The sequence below is a fragment of the Lolium rigidum genome, chromosome 2 (genome assembly GCF_022539505.1).
Source record: "Lolium rigidum isolate FL_2022 chromosome 2, APGP_CSIRO_Lrig_0.1, whole genome shotgun sequence".
Lineage (NCBI taxonomy): Eukaryota > Viridiplantae > Streptophyta > Magnoliopsida > Poales > Poaceae > Lolium > Lolium rigidum.
Window position 1 is genome coordinate 222,002,372 of NC_061509.1, and position 14,343 is coordinate 222,016,714.

The 14,343-nt window shown below is 43.9% G+C and overlaps 1 protein-coding gene across 1 annotated transcript; it reads left to right on the top strand.

The window, feature by feature from the left end:
* Positions 1–5,057: 5,057 nt before the first annotated feature.
* Positions 5,058–7,247, top strand: LOC124688196 (nucleotide-sugar uncharacterized transporter 2-like). Its single transcript, XM_047221911.1, has 6 exons — positions 5,058–5,186; positions 5,272–5,480; positions 5,581–5,674; positions 5,866–6,032; positions 6,118–6,288; positions 6,816–7,247. Exons 1-6 carry the CDS (start codon positions 5,076–5,078, stop codon positions 7,087–7,089), a joined length of 1,026 nt encoding a protein of 341 aa, XP_047077867.1. The 5' UTR covers positions 5,058–5,075; the 3' UTR covers positions 7,090–7,247.
* Positions 7,248–14,343: the final 7,096 nt, after the last annotated feature.

The window sequence follows — 14,343 nt, forward strand, 5'->3', positions numbered from 1 at the left end:
TCACATAAATTTGGGATCTATGTGAGAAATAAGTAAGGTATAATTATTTATTCGTTAAATACCTTAAGACCCTAACATGGGAGTTCTTGATAGCCCGTATGCTGATTGCATTTGCAATAAGGATATTTTTCGGCATTAGACGGAGATCAGTACCACAAAGAATGCCGATAAATAAATTATAAATGTCATATACTTTCAGTCTTCATATTCACGTACTTAAAAGTCTGAACGATAAGTTCAATCATAAATTTGCAACACATTGCAAATCTGCCACATACATTTACTCGTGATAAATATATCATGCAAACAATGTGCCAAAAGAGTGTAGATGCCTAATATGACCACTTGCCTCCCCAAATGAGAGCAAAAGGGGGAGAAACTAGGCCACACGAGATATAAATTCTCACATGCTTCCGCGGAAACAGAGGAAATTATATCCTCAACAAGTAAATGTAACTCAACCTCAAGTTGGATAACTCATACCGGATGCTCATCATCCAAACCCAACACAAATGCGCGCATAATTTTAGGTGTTGGAACATCGAAACACTTTGACTCCATTGTTATGGGAAATCATGAGGAGTTAAAATATTTTAATCACATTCGACAAATCTTATCGATTCAACAGAATCATACAACAAAGACTACATTTTGTCGACAAATATATTTATTTTGAAAATTGCTAAAACCTTTAGGGCCCTGAACCGAAGTCCGTGGCAAAGTGCCTGATGCACTCATTTGTTGGTTCAACTAGAAGGAAGCAATTGAATAAGAATAGCACTCGCTCAACAAGAGAGGTATTTACCATCGTAATACCTACTCCTCATAAGCACCTTCTCTCTGGAAGACAAATGACCCTATTGGTTAACAACAAAAAAATGAGGTGGTGAAAAAGCGAGGCTTGTAGCACACAAGGGTTCACGCAGAGACCCGACATTAATTATTTATGATATAACATACCCTATTGGTATAAGTGGAATTAAGTTTTGATACTAATATTATTGGCAGTTATAAATAAATTATCCATGTAGTTGATGGATGTAGTGATTACATAATCATATGTGTCACTCAATTTGGATATCTATCTTAAAGTCCTTAAGACTTATAAATCCAAATTCAAAATAAGTCGCAACATATGTGTAATAATACAAAAGTCACTCTATGACTTAAAATAGTCAAACACAAATTGTGTGGTACAATTGACTATAAGAGCTCCTTCTTATAAACTTGTACAATAATGATTGCTTATATGTAGTCATAAATAAAATCCCTAATTGGATTCTACATGACCTTTATATATATCGATGATTTTATCATCAAAGTCTATAATATACATCAAAGGTCCTTGCAATCTTATTAAGAACGATATTTGGATTGAACAAAGTATTAACCAAGTTTATAACTTGAGTATATTTCTTCGGAATACATATCTATCAGTCTTTACATGCCCATAAATTTTTGGAGAAATTGCATATGGATAAATAAAATCAAAGATACATATGGTCACAATATCCCTAACGGGGATACAAATTCATTTACTACAATGATGAAGCGATATTGGACCTCTTGTTCCATATCTCAATACAAAATACATCACGAATGCGAATGATTTGTTGTCAACTTCTTTAAAGTGCAAACCCCAACTAAAAGGTTGGTGTAAGTAATATCCTCCAATATATTGAAGGCACAAATGATCTTGATTAATTCTCTTAGGAATATCAAGATTTGACCATCATGTAATCTACGTTGGCTATAATTACCCGATCCCGAAAATGCCATATGAAAACTGAATTCAATGAAAGAGCCTTCTAAAATAAGAATACAAAATAGACTCTAACGGCTCCATATAATGATTGACCACATTCAAGATCATGTGGTTAAGATTCAACAAAATCACCCACTATTATCTATCAGATAATACCACTTGTATTGCTCAAATGCATAAGGGTTAAATTAATATTTTTCAAACTAGGGAGATAAACACTTTGCAAACATATCATGTGAAATTCTAATAGATTTATTTACAGTGTTTTACATATTCCCATACTCATGAATTTAAGTTCATGGATTAGTGTGAGACAACTTTTAGATTTGCAAAGTTCAGGGGGAGTAAAACTCCCAAATTATAACCCGTTGATGATCATTAGATCATATATAGTGTACTCTTTTTTCCCTTAATGAGTTTTCCTAATGGTTTCTCATAAAAGGTTTTTAATGAGATAATATAAATACAAGTGTCTAGATATGCCACATTGCTTTCTCCTTGTTTCTTCCCCATTGGGTTTTAAAGGAGTTTTCGGTGGCACATCATATTGCACTCTTTGCAATATTTATATGTCGTACCTCCTATTTTCCCCACCGGGGTTTTTAAAGGAAGTATATAAGGCATATTTATTGATCTCCAAACTCACTACTGAGATTTTTCCTTATCAAGGTTTTTCTCATATGAGTTCTCAAGAGACAATAATCTTTATATGTTGTATTATTTTCTCCTTATTTTTCCAACAGGTTTTAAAGGAGTTTTAACAACATATCACACACAACTCTCCTCATATTTTTCCTAATGGGTTTGGGGGGGAGAGATTCTAAAGATGATAGAGTTTACAAAGAACAACATTATTTACAAGGTCATCCTCATGGATACGCAAGAAGACTTCAAGACTATACCAGAAGATCTTGAAGATTATACAACGGATTTTCAAGAAACGGCGTTGTCCAAGGGGTGGTGTTAGAAATAGATTAGCTTAGGTCTTAAGCTAACTAGGCAGTTACTTTTTGTCCAACAGCCACGTCCCTTCGAAGGGACACAATCTTGTAAATCGCCTTTGTTGGCGCCTGTTCGCTGGGTATATATACCCCTAAATCATCAATGAAATTAACAGTTCATCTCTCAATACTTTTACTCTAAACAAAGAGTAAGCCGGGATGCAATGGCTGAGGTGGATACAATTTTTGGGTCTTTGGCGCTCGCTACATTTAGTATGACTTGTACAAGATTGACCACAACTACCTTCAACCATGGGTACATGACGGCCAACTATCTCGGCATCGACGTCAGGAGCAATGTCTACTGGTATATGTCAACAACAACTCCACTTAACAGACTTCAGCGTCATTACTTGCGGCCAAGACATAGGACGCTTCATCCATCACCAATTTACCGTTAACACTCGCTAGTCGCTTCTTGCCAGATGAAGAAGGGCAGTACGTACGCGCAAACATATAGTACTGCGGTCAATACTGGTACAATTACAGGAATTTCCTTACGGGGAAATTTTGCGGGATGAGGTGCAAACATATAGTACCGCCGGTGCAAATCTTCGCCCTTCCATAATTTTTGATCCCGTAAGCAAGAAATTTACGTAGGTGTAGCATTATTGTTGCGCGGTTACCTCAACATCCACCAGAAAGGACTGAGAGTGTTTTTATGCACGCAAAAAGGTAACTTCTGGTACAAACTTTAGGCCATCTTAACAGAACAACTCAACAAAAATTCCAGGGATTTTACTTTGGAAAACAGTTAACCTAATCACCACAACTCCTCCCTCCATCGAACCAGAGAGCAGCACCAGCAGGAACCAACCACCTCGCGTGCGTACGAGTACCCACGACGACACGGCCACTAACTCGCTCCGTCCTCTCCCTCGCGCGCTGCGCCACCTTCAATTCGTCGCCACTCACCAGCCCCGGCCACCACCACCATTTGCGATTTCCGCACTCGCGTAGGCCGCATTGATGCCCTCCCTTCGTCCCATCTCCCACGGGCCACGGCCACGGCCACCCCCCTAAAACGAGCACCGGACCCAAAATAGGCCGGCACAACAAGCACCGCCCACCGGCCACTCCTCCATGCTGCCGCTAACTCTCGTCTCCTTCTTTCTTTACCCGGCCAAAGGAGGCAGGGAGTAAGCGAGTGAGCGTAGCGAGGGACGAGATGATGAAGCTGCGGTGGTGGCGGGTGGACGCGTCGGAGGTGGCCGCCGTCACGGCCATGGGCGTCTGGGAGGCCGTCCTCGCCGGCGGCGGCAGGCGCTTCATCAAGCGCAAGGACAGCGACGCCGGCGAGACCGGTTCGTGCCGTCGCCCCTCTTCCTTCCATTCTCCAATTCAATTCCCCAGTCGTCTTCACGGTTGCTGGTGATGTGCGCGGAAAATCGGTCCATTTTGCGTCCTCTGCTCGTGATGCTGATGATTCTGTTTGTTTGACCAGAATTTAAGAGATTTTGTTTCTAGGCCGGTTTGGCTCGGTTCGGCAGAAACTATGCAAGAAACCAAAAGCTCCCCCCATATCGCATTTGCGGTTACTACTGCTAGTTTTTGTTGCGATCTTTCTGGCACATTTTGTGCTCCCTTTCGTGGTTTGTTGGCTACCATTTCCTTGAGATACGGCTGAGCTGTTGCTCGCTCGGCATGCGTGCTCCGTTTGGATCCTCTTCTGCTGCGGCGGGGTTCCGGGGCGTAATCGTCAAAGTGTGACCTTCATTCTCTCTCCTTTCAGATCCCTTCTTCTTCGTGTAGCTCTGAAAAAACTTCAGTTTCTGCATGTTAGCTTGGGCGAATCCTCTGTTTCAGCAGATTAGGAAGTGTACCTTTGTAGCATCTTCATCTTGTTCGCCGTCCGAACCCAAATTCTTCCGCTTCTCGATTTCGCCCTCCCGGCCGCACCAGAGTCCTGCCGTCGCTCTTGGCGGCGTGATGATGACCGATTTCCGGCGACGGTGGACAGATACTGGCAGCGCACACTTTGCTTGATCTCGTGAGCGTACGCATTGACACAGCGAACGAAACTGTGATCTCACGAAGATGGCTTGTGTCGTGTCCGCCATGGCGTCCCACTGTTTGCCCGTGCTCTTTCTACAGCCCATCTGACACACAGTTCACTGCAGAAGTCCTGAGTCCTATCGAGTTTCTTTGAAACTTCATGAGAAGAAACTTGAGTTTTTTTGTCACATGCATAGACGAGCTTTGGAGTTTTTTTTAAATTTTCGGTTCACCCACTGAGGCACTGACTGACTGTGCCCTTCCATCCTACAGGTCGGGCGCTGGAGGAGCTGCGAAGCTCCCTGTACAACGAGATGCACAGTTCGGAAGGGGCCAAGCGCCAGCAGCAGCGGTTCTGCGGACCATCGGTCGCGCTTACATTCAATTTCGCCGTCGCTGTCGGGATCATCGTGGCGAACAAAATGGTACACTCCTCACATCTACCTTCAGTCAGTCAGTCCACAAGGTAGCAAGATCTCTCTTTTTTCACAATGATCTATTGTGTTGTAGGTGATGGGGAGTGTTGGATTCAAGTTCCCGATTGCGCTGTCACTGATTCACTACGCAGTTGCGTTTGTTCTGATGGCGATCCTCAAGGCGCTGTCACTGCTACCGGTTGCCCCTCCTTCGAAATCCACACCTTTCTCCTCTCTGTTTGCTCTGGGTGCTGTGATGTCTCTCTCCACGGGGCTTGCTAATGTGAGCTTGAAACATAATAGGTAATCCTGATTCTGTTTACATTTTGTGTTTTTTTAGAATCCTTTATGTTTATGTTCAGTGGTGTTTGCTTCATGTATTCTCAGTATCTTTGCTATTCAGTGTAGGTTTCTACCAAATGGCTAAGATTGCTGTGACTCCCACAATTGTTGCGGCAGAGTTTATGCTTTTCCAGAAGAAGGTTTCCTTTCAGAAGGTACGTTTCCTCTGATTTACTATTGTGCTTCTAACGGAAACCATTCATACATACATGCTTTGTTCTCCTTCCACCAGACTACCATTCATGCTCGCTCATGTCATCAGTGTGCATGTGTTTGTTTGCTTGGGAATGGAAACCTGTTACATAAGCTTTATTCAGTTTGGGAAATCTTGCTTCAACATTTACAGGTTATCACACTGGCAACTGTGTCATTTGGAGTGGCTGTGGCCACTGTTACAGATCTAGAGTTCAACTTCTTTGGTGCCTGTGTAGCATTGGCCTGGATTGTCCCTAGTGCAGTAAACAAAATCCTGTGGTCAAATTTGCAACAGACTGGAAACTGGACTGCTCTTGCGTAAGTCCCAAGTCCTGCTTTTCGATCCACAAAAGGTGCATCGTTTCATTGTTTTCCGGCTAATTAAGACAGATTATTTTACTAGGCTAATGTGGAAGACAACCCCTGTTACCATATTTTTCTTGCTGGCATTGATGCCTCTGCTGGATCCACCGGGCTTGCTGTTGTTCAATTGGAATTTCAGAAATAGCTGTGCTATTATCATTTCTGCTCTGTTTGGTTTCCTTCTTCAATGGTCTGGCGCCTTGGCACTCGGGTGAGACAATTTTCGCTTCACAAGAACATTCTTCCTTGTATCATTTTCGTAAGACAAACTGCAACTAGTACTGTTATCTGTAAAACAATGTAACTGCTGATACATTATATGCGTAGTTGCATGCAGTTTGCATACACTAAATTTCTTTTCTCAAACACTGCATAGAAGTGCGCATCCCTGTGTATTAGAAGGTGGTAAAAATTTGCGTAGGATTACAACTGAAGTAACCAGGCCAGTACTTTTGACATCCCGTTGAAGATTGTCTCATGGAAAACAATATCTGCACCCTTTTAATTTCTTCATTCACACTTCAGACATGCAAGAAGCAACACTTGATAGTTGACCTTGAAGCTCTTTTCACCACTACTACAAGCTACTCCTGTGAATTTTGTTTACAACATATATTTCTTTACCAGAAGCAAAACTATCGACTGAGATCTGGTCACCTAATAACTATGTAAACATTGTGAGGATATACAAGAGAAACTTTAACTGTGTTAATTGATTCGTTCGTGGCATGCGTGCAGCGCGACCTCGGCCCTGTCACACGTCGTGCTTGGCCAATTCAAGACCATCGTCATAATGCTCTCCGGCTACCTCATCTTCAGCTCAGATCCTGGGATCACCAGCATCTGCGGCGCCGTCGTGGCCCTCGGCGGCATGTCCTTCTACACCTACCTGGGCTTGAAGGAGTCCGTGGCTCCCACCGGCAAGAAGCCGCCGTCGAGATCGAACTCGTTTCTCGGCAAGCCTGGAGTTGTTGGAGACGGGGGTAGCTCGGACTACGAGGACTCCGTGTGAGATGAGAAGGTGGCCATGCGTCCCGATTCGCTTCATGATGGTCGACAGAGATGGATCGGAGCCGGTGCCCGGTGGATGCTTGTGTAACTGAGTGGTAGGTTGTGTTGTTGTGAGCTAGTTTCGCTTTGGGTAATTTTGGTCGGTAATGCAAACTCGTGAATCCGTTGTACATAGAAAAACTTTTAGAGTTCACATTTCTTCTGACTGTGTTAGTGTTAGACAATTTCATCATTAATTCCAGAAATTTAAACATGACTAAGACAACTACTATCACGTGCAATTCAAACATACTAGATGCACATCATGGTAAACACTAACATGTAGTAGAAAAACATGTCTCAACAACAAAAAGGTGCACGGCTCACGTATCGATCATTTGAACATGAAATAATCGTGGTTGTTGTGGATGTAACATTGTTGATAACAATGTTGGTAGACAACCCGTGGTGAACTCACGAGCAGTCGCACAAAGCACTTCCCGAAAACCTTATTCTCTCTCTCTGGTACACAACGCCTAGATATTTTGAAGGCCTACTCTCATGTTCGTTAGTGCCCGTTGGCGCTCGGGATCGGGTAGACTATGATGGCGGCGCGAAAATTTAGAGGGGGCAAAAACCCTAACTTGGTTTTGTGTATGTATTTCTGGCGGCAGATGATAACCTACGGCCTCGTGTCATGGTCATGATCTAAATCGATTAGGTTTCTAACTCAAAAACTTACGGGTAAATAAACCAAAAATTCAAGTGGCAAAAGGATGTCATACCCCTGCGAGGCCACATACCGGATTTTGGCGTATCATTCACGTGCATGTCGCATGCCCGGCCTTGGCCCGTGCCATGTTAGGGAAGGCGAGCCAGCACGCGTGTGTTGTTCTCTTTCTCTCCCAATGAATTACTAAGTGGAGTAGGAAGACTCCAATCTATAAAGTGTTCTAACTTTTCCTCCACTAGCAATGTGAGACTAAAGATTACATATTAACCTTCCATGGGCTTTTAGGATTTATTAGGGAAATCTGAAACCTCGCAGGGGCCAACTCATATATTCTTTTAACTTTTAGTTTACCAAAGATGATGCTGAAAGACGTGGACTGGGCGCCTAGAGACAACTAGAAAATAATCATTTTTTCTCCATAGAAGAGATTTATTGTTTTATAAAAAAAGCACAAGAACAAACCTAGCTGAAAGAGCATGAGCCCTTATGTGTGGTTTTCGTAAGTAATGAAATCTTTATGGACTAATATTTACATTGAGTTATTCATGAAGAGTTTGTCCATAGGCAATGCTTGAAGATGTGTTGGTTTCAAGGTTGATGCCATGAAGAGAATGATATGGATTGGGTATTTTGCATCAAGATCGTTGATTTTAATAGATATATCTGATACGATCAAGAAGAAGATCAAAGTGGTGGTCAATATGTTCAAGGTGTGACCGAATAATGGCAATGTGATAGTTGAGCCTATTGGAAGAAATGATTCAAGGTTGATCACGTCGAAGCTAAAGTTCAAGATGAGCATCTCGAAAAGGACCATATGCTTGAAGCTTGGTCCCTATTGTATTACCATGGACAGAGGCGGTTTTACCGTCCGGGCACCTTGGTCACGCTGACAAGGTATTAACTTATCAATGCCTATGGATTTTAGGCTAGGGTTTAGTTAGAAGTAGAGGGCAAGTAGATCTCGAAGGTTTCAGCCGAAAAGTACTCGACGATTATGAAAACTAGGGTTTGTGAACAATGATTCGATGATCTTTTCGTCCCTCGACTCCCCCTTTTTATAGGAGGCGGAGCCGAGGGTTTCGTTTTGTACAAGTTACGTAGTCCGGGACGGTTTCTAACTCATCCCGCCGGATTACAAATAGCACTTCCTATTACAACTCTAACTTTCCTTAATATATCTTGGGCTCCCGAATCTTCTTATTCTTCGAGTATTGGGCCTTCAATAAACCCCGGGTACTATCTTCGGCAGGCCCATCGGGGATGCCTATGTCGAGTAGCCCCGGAGATTTTGCTTGAATCGTAGAGTCGTGGAAAATCTCCATCGTTTATTTTTATTCGACAACTTAGACTTTTCTATATTTCTTCATATAAATTTCTATATTGTACAGGGATAATGGTAGTTGGGGCTAGTTCATCTGACGGATCAGGTACTAGTTAACTGCTCTAGTGGCAATCCGCAAAAACCTACTTCAAGATCACGTCCCCGGACATGATCTCGGGATATCGGTGTAAACTTCGACAGGTGCCGCTTAAGGTCTTACCATTCCGTCGAGTCACGATCAAATTTATCGAGTACCTAACGCGTCCGTTAGGATTTTTCTTCGTATCCGTTGATACGGATAAAAGTAGCAGAGCGCAGTCTTAGGCGATGCCACGCCCAGCGAACGGATCCGGGGTCTTACCTTCGCAAATTTGCGGCATTCAGAAATTGATCGCAACTTTGGCGTTCGAGAATATATTGTCGAGTGCTTTTCCGGCTGTTGGAATGGCACATTTTATCGAGTCAAATATGACTTATATTGCTCTCCCGATGGGAGTATATGTAGAGTTAATTATAACTCGAAATATACTCTCTTGCTTTTCTTATCTTTTTTCTTTTTTAATTTCATCGGGCACGCGAACAGCGTTCCCGATGGGAGTAGCCCCCGAGGCTACAGCCAAGAACTTGTGCTTGGTTGTAGGCTCAATATTTTAGTCCACCTTGTCGTTATATTGTCATTATTTCCCGATATGATCTTATTTTCATCTCTCGGGTGCGCGAACAGCGCTCCCGATGGGAGTAGCCCCCGAGGCTACAGCCAAGAACTTGTGCTTGGTTGTAGGCTCCCACAATTTCTATATTGCCATACTCGAAATTTTATTTTTATCGAAGTAGCCCCCGAGCATTTGGGCAAAAACTTGTATTTGACCAAAGGCTCCCGAAGTATTCAAATAACTTCTCCTGTCGCCAATCTTCTTTTATTTTTCTTGTCGGCATGCTTCCCTTAGTCAAATTCACTTCATCTCTATTAATAGTCAGGATTTTTCTGCCTCGTGGGTCCATTGTTTCCACCACGTTGACACGTCGTGCAAGTGGGGGACACACGTCCTCCGCTTTTCCTGGCGCACGTACGGTAACGCCTGTTCTATTCCATCTCAGTAAAAATACCTTTTTACCCTTTTATCTACAAGATCTTTTTTCACCACACGATTTCTTCATCCAACGGTGCATTGCTTCGCCCGATTCCTATATAAACCTTTCTTCAACCTCGGTCCACTCCTTCGCTTGCGCCGCACATCTGTTCCCCTTTGCAAAAACTTCCCCTGCGCCCAACTCTCTTTGATCTTCCGCACGCACGAACATTGCTTTTCCAGTGCCATTGATGCCACCGCGCACGCGACTCACTCGCCACAGTACTCCAGAATCCAAGATGGCCGCTGAAGATCTTGAATGGGAGAGATCTAAAATCTCCAACCAAGACGTCAACATGCTCGAAGAGGCTTGGCCTGATGAAGAAAGAGGACGCCATCCGCTTTCCCAGCGAAGAAAGCTACCCAAACCCTCCAATGGAGTACCGGGTTAGTTTCGTTGATCACCTCATCCGCGGCCTTTCGACCCCAATTCACGATTTCCTCCGCGGCCTTCTTTTCGTTTATGGGATTCAACTGCACCAGCTGACCCCCAATTCCATCCTCCATATTTCCATTTTTATCACGCTGTGCGAATGCTTCTTTGGAATCCCTCCTAACTGGGCTCGTGGAAACGCATTTTCTGCCTCCGCCGCAATGGCTCCCACAACGCCACCTATAACATAGGCGGTGTTGTTATCTGTGTCCGAACTGACGTTGATTACTTCGACGTCAAATTTCCTGATTCTGTCCAAGGATGGCGCAAAAGGTGGCTCTACATACACGAAGAAAGTGCCAATTCTGTGGAACACAACATAGTCCCTTTTGACGGAAGTGCCAAAATTCAACGCCGCCGCTCCCGGGATGCTCGAAGCTTCCGAAGAAGAGAAAAAGGCGACGAAGCACTTATGTCTCGTATTCATCAGCTTCAAAATACTCGAGGCAAAGAGCTGTCTGGTGTTCAAATCACTGCCTACTTTCTTAGGATTAGAGTGCAGCCTCTTCAGGCTCGCAAAAATCCCCTTTGGACGTATGATGGTGAAAATGACGCCAATAGGCTCTCCAATGATCTTTCTGTGAAGGACTTGGAGAAGCTGATTCGAAGAATTTCCTCGCTGAACAAGAGGGATCCTATTCCCTCCTCTTGCCGCGTGGAACCATACAGCTCCTCCAATCCTCTCCCCGAGGTATTTTGTCTTCTCGAATTTTTATCTTGTTCCAAACTTTCCCTGCATTTCATTGTATTGATATCCCTCTAATTTTTCTTTTGTCGCTATTTTTCTGCAGAACCATCCTACTATGGCTTCTCTTCCTCCTCTTCCTGAGGGTGGAGATGTCGAGGAAAGGGCCGTTATTGCCGATGACAACCAGGAGGCCCCCTCTTTTGTGAATGAACCCGCAAATTCTCGAAAATCTGCGGGATCTATTGAAAAGGATGCTGCCTCTGAAGGTACTACATCAGCACAATCTCCTCCTCCCGCTTGTTTCTCCAAAGAACAAAAGGAAAAGGAGTGATGTCGAGGATTCCGGGACCTCCAAACCCGAAGAAACTGCTCCTTCACCGCGAAAGGCAGCTTATGATCCATATCTCGAGAGTCTCATCAGTTCGTGAGTTCCCTGTCTCTCTTTTTGTTTTTCTACTCGAAGAATTTTTGTCTGTCTTGCTTTTTATGCTGCCACCCTTTTACCACAGTGATGATGAAGAAACACCAACTTTAGATGTGGCTGCTCGAACGAGTACGTCACATACTCTAGTTGTTTCGGAACCGCCAGTTGAAGGAGAAGAATCTTCGCCTCCTCAACAAAACGTCGGCGCGTCTACTCCTCCTTCAAGCCCCCTTGTCCCTTCGCCAAAAAGGGCAAGGACTGAAGCAATTCCGGAGCCGAATCTCCAATTGAGTAGCTCTTCTAACCCTCTCTTGGATGATGTAATTTCTCAATGCTCTTGTCTCTGTCTGTACTTTCTCTGTTTGCTTCTGTATGCCATTATATTTTCCTCATATCGAAATTTTCTTTCTTTTTTTTCCCTTTCTTTTCTTGACAGCCCATGATTAAAGACCTTATCCGCATTGGTGCTCAATTCATTGGGTATCGTGAATATGCCAACAAAACTGAAGGTGATGCCTTGCTGCTTTCTTTTTTACCATTACTCTGTTACTCCGTTGTTGTCGATTTATTTAACGAAATTTTATCTTTCTTGGCAGAAAAATTGGCGGCTATCAACGAGCGTGCCAATGCACTTGCTCAAAAATTAGAGCAAAGTGAAGAGGCTCGTAAGAAGGCCGAATTAGACGCTGTTCAAGCTAGAGCGGAGGCTGACAAGGCCAAGACTGACGCTCGCTGGTGTCGAAGATCTTAGAAAGAGACTTCACACTGCCGAGACTTCGCTGAGCGAGCATATAGCTGCACAATCTGCTCGCGAGGAAGCGATCCTTAAGCGTATAAGGACGCAAAGTCGCCGCTTTGTCAGTAAGTATTTGAACCACTTCATATCCTTTGTATTTTCTTCTCTGCACTCGTTTGTTGCTCAATAAGTTTCTTCCTTGACAGATAGAACAGCTCAAGAGTTTGAACTTGAAGATCCCGACAATGATCCTCTTCTTGACGCCCTTTCATTCCTCGAGTTTCATGGGTCAGAGGCACGCGAAGGCATTGATCAGGCTAAAGCGGGGCTGTCGCGGCTCTTTCCCTATTTCTTCCCAAAGAAAGAGGAACCCGCAACTTTCCTTAACCTGGCCAAGTGCTTTAATCCACCAGAAGATCTTGGGCTGAAGGTGCGTCATGAGAATATGAAAGTCGCCGTTGAAAACACTGTTGCCTTGGTTGCCGATAGCCGGCAAACTATCGACTGGGCGAAAGTTGGCGACACTGAGCAGATAGAACAATCGAGGTGGAAGTCGTTGATCAAGGCAGCTAAGCCCAACACGAAGAAAATCCTGGCCTATCTCGGGATCAAGCCGTCTTCAACTCCTAGCTCATCAAGGCCGGAGGTCTAGTTGAATGCCTCTTTGCTTTTTATTTTTAGCGTACCTCTTTCTTTTGGCATTGTCGCCGTAGTGTTCTTGGCGATAACTGCTTCAATAGGTCTCTAGAAGGTCCTTCTTTTGTAATAGACATGTATATATTATGGGAATGAATGGAAATCTATCTTTACTCAGTGATTGATGTCGAAATATTTCTTTTTTCCAGTTAATTTTTGACAATTATACGCCAGCTCCTGGTCCTTCCAATATTTCGCCTTCTTCTTCTCGCTCAAGGAGAGCTCTTGCTGATACTACACCTGTCGAAGATTCCTTGCCGGAAGAATTGGATGAACTTCGGCAGCAACTTCAGTATGCGAAGAAGCAAACACTTGTGATGTTGGAAAAGTCTCGTAAGTCATCCGAAGCCGAAAAATTGCACTTCGAGCAAGCTCACGAGGCCGTGGCTGCTAGGGAGATTGCTGCTTCCGAGGCTGAAAAGGCGACTGCTCGAGAGAATTTCATGCTCGAGTTAATGAATGAAGCCAGTGCGGATATGTCGGGTATGCTTGTTTCACCCTCAATATCTTCCGTCTTCATGCTACGTCTCTTAAAGTTTTCTCGCTCCTTTGTTTTAATAGGTTCCTTTACCGATGCTCGTTGCCGAAGAGGAGAGGGTAAATACTAGGGCAAACCTCCTTGTTAACCTTTCCCTTGATCACGGTTCTCTGTTTTGGGCTACCCCGGAGAGGACCCGCCGGATTGTCGGATTTCGGGATCGCGCCTCTCAAACTCGCGACTTCCTTGACTTCGTACTAAGACCTTGTCTATGGTTTATAACTCCATGTTTCCTCGGAACGTTCAACCAAAAACTCTTCTCGCGTTAATGGAGAAATTTAAGGATGCCCACAGGATCCATGACTTTGTCAAAGCTCAACTGGTAGCTGGCGCCAGATTTGCCCTTATCATGCTGTAGGATAACGTTGCATAGAAAACAAAAAATTTCCTACCGCGAACACGCAATCCAAGCCAAGATGCAATCTAGAAGACGGTAGCAACGAGGGGGTATCGAGTCTCACCCTTGAAGAGATTCCAAAGCCTACAAGATGAGGCTCTTGTTGCTGCGGTAGACGTTCACTTGCCGCTTGCAAAAGCGCGTAGAAGATCTTGATCACGATCGGTTCCGGCGCCA

Bases quoted from the DNA above. Each gene is read 5' to 3' on its own strand.
- LOC124688196 (XM_047221911.1), top strand. From the start codon at position 5,076: ATGCACAGTTCGGAAGGGGCCAAGCGCCAGCAGCAGCGGTTCTGCGGA. The intron at 5,481-5,580 runs GTAATCCTGATT...TTTGCTATTCAG, and splicing joins GTGAGCTTGAAACATAATAG to TGTAGGTTTCTACCAAATGG. The intron at 6,289-6,815 runs GTGAGACAATTT...GCATGCGTGCAG, and splicing joins TCTGGCGCCTTGGCACTCGG to CGCGACCTCGGCCCTGTCAC.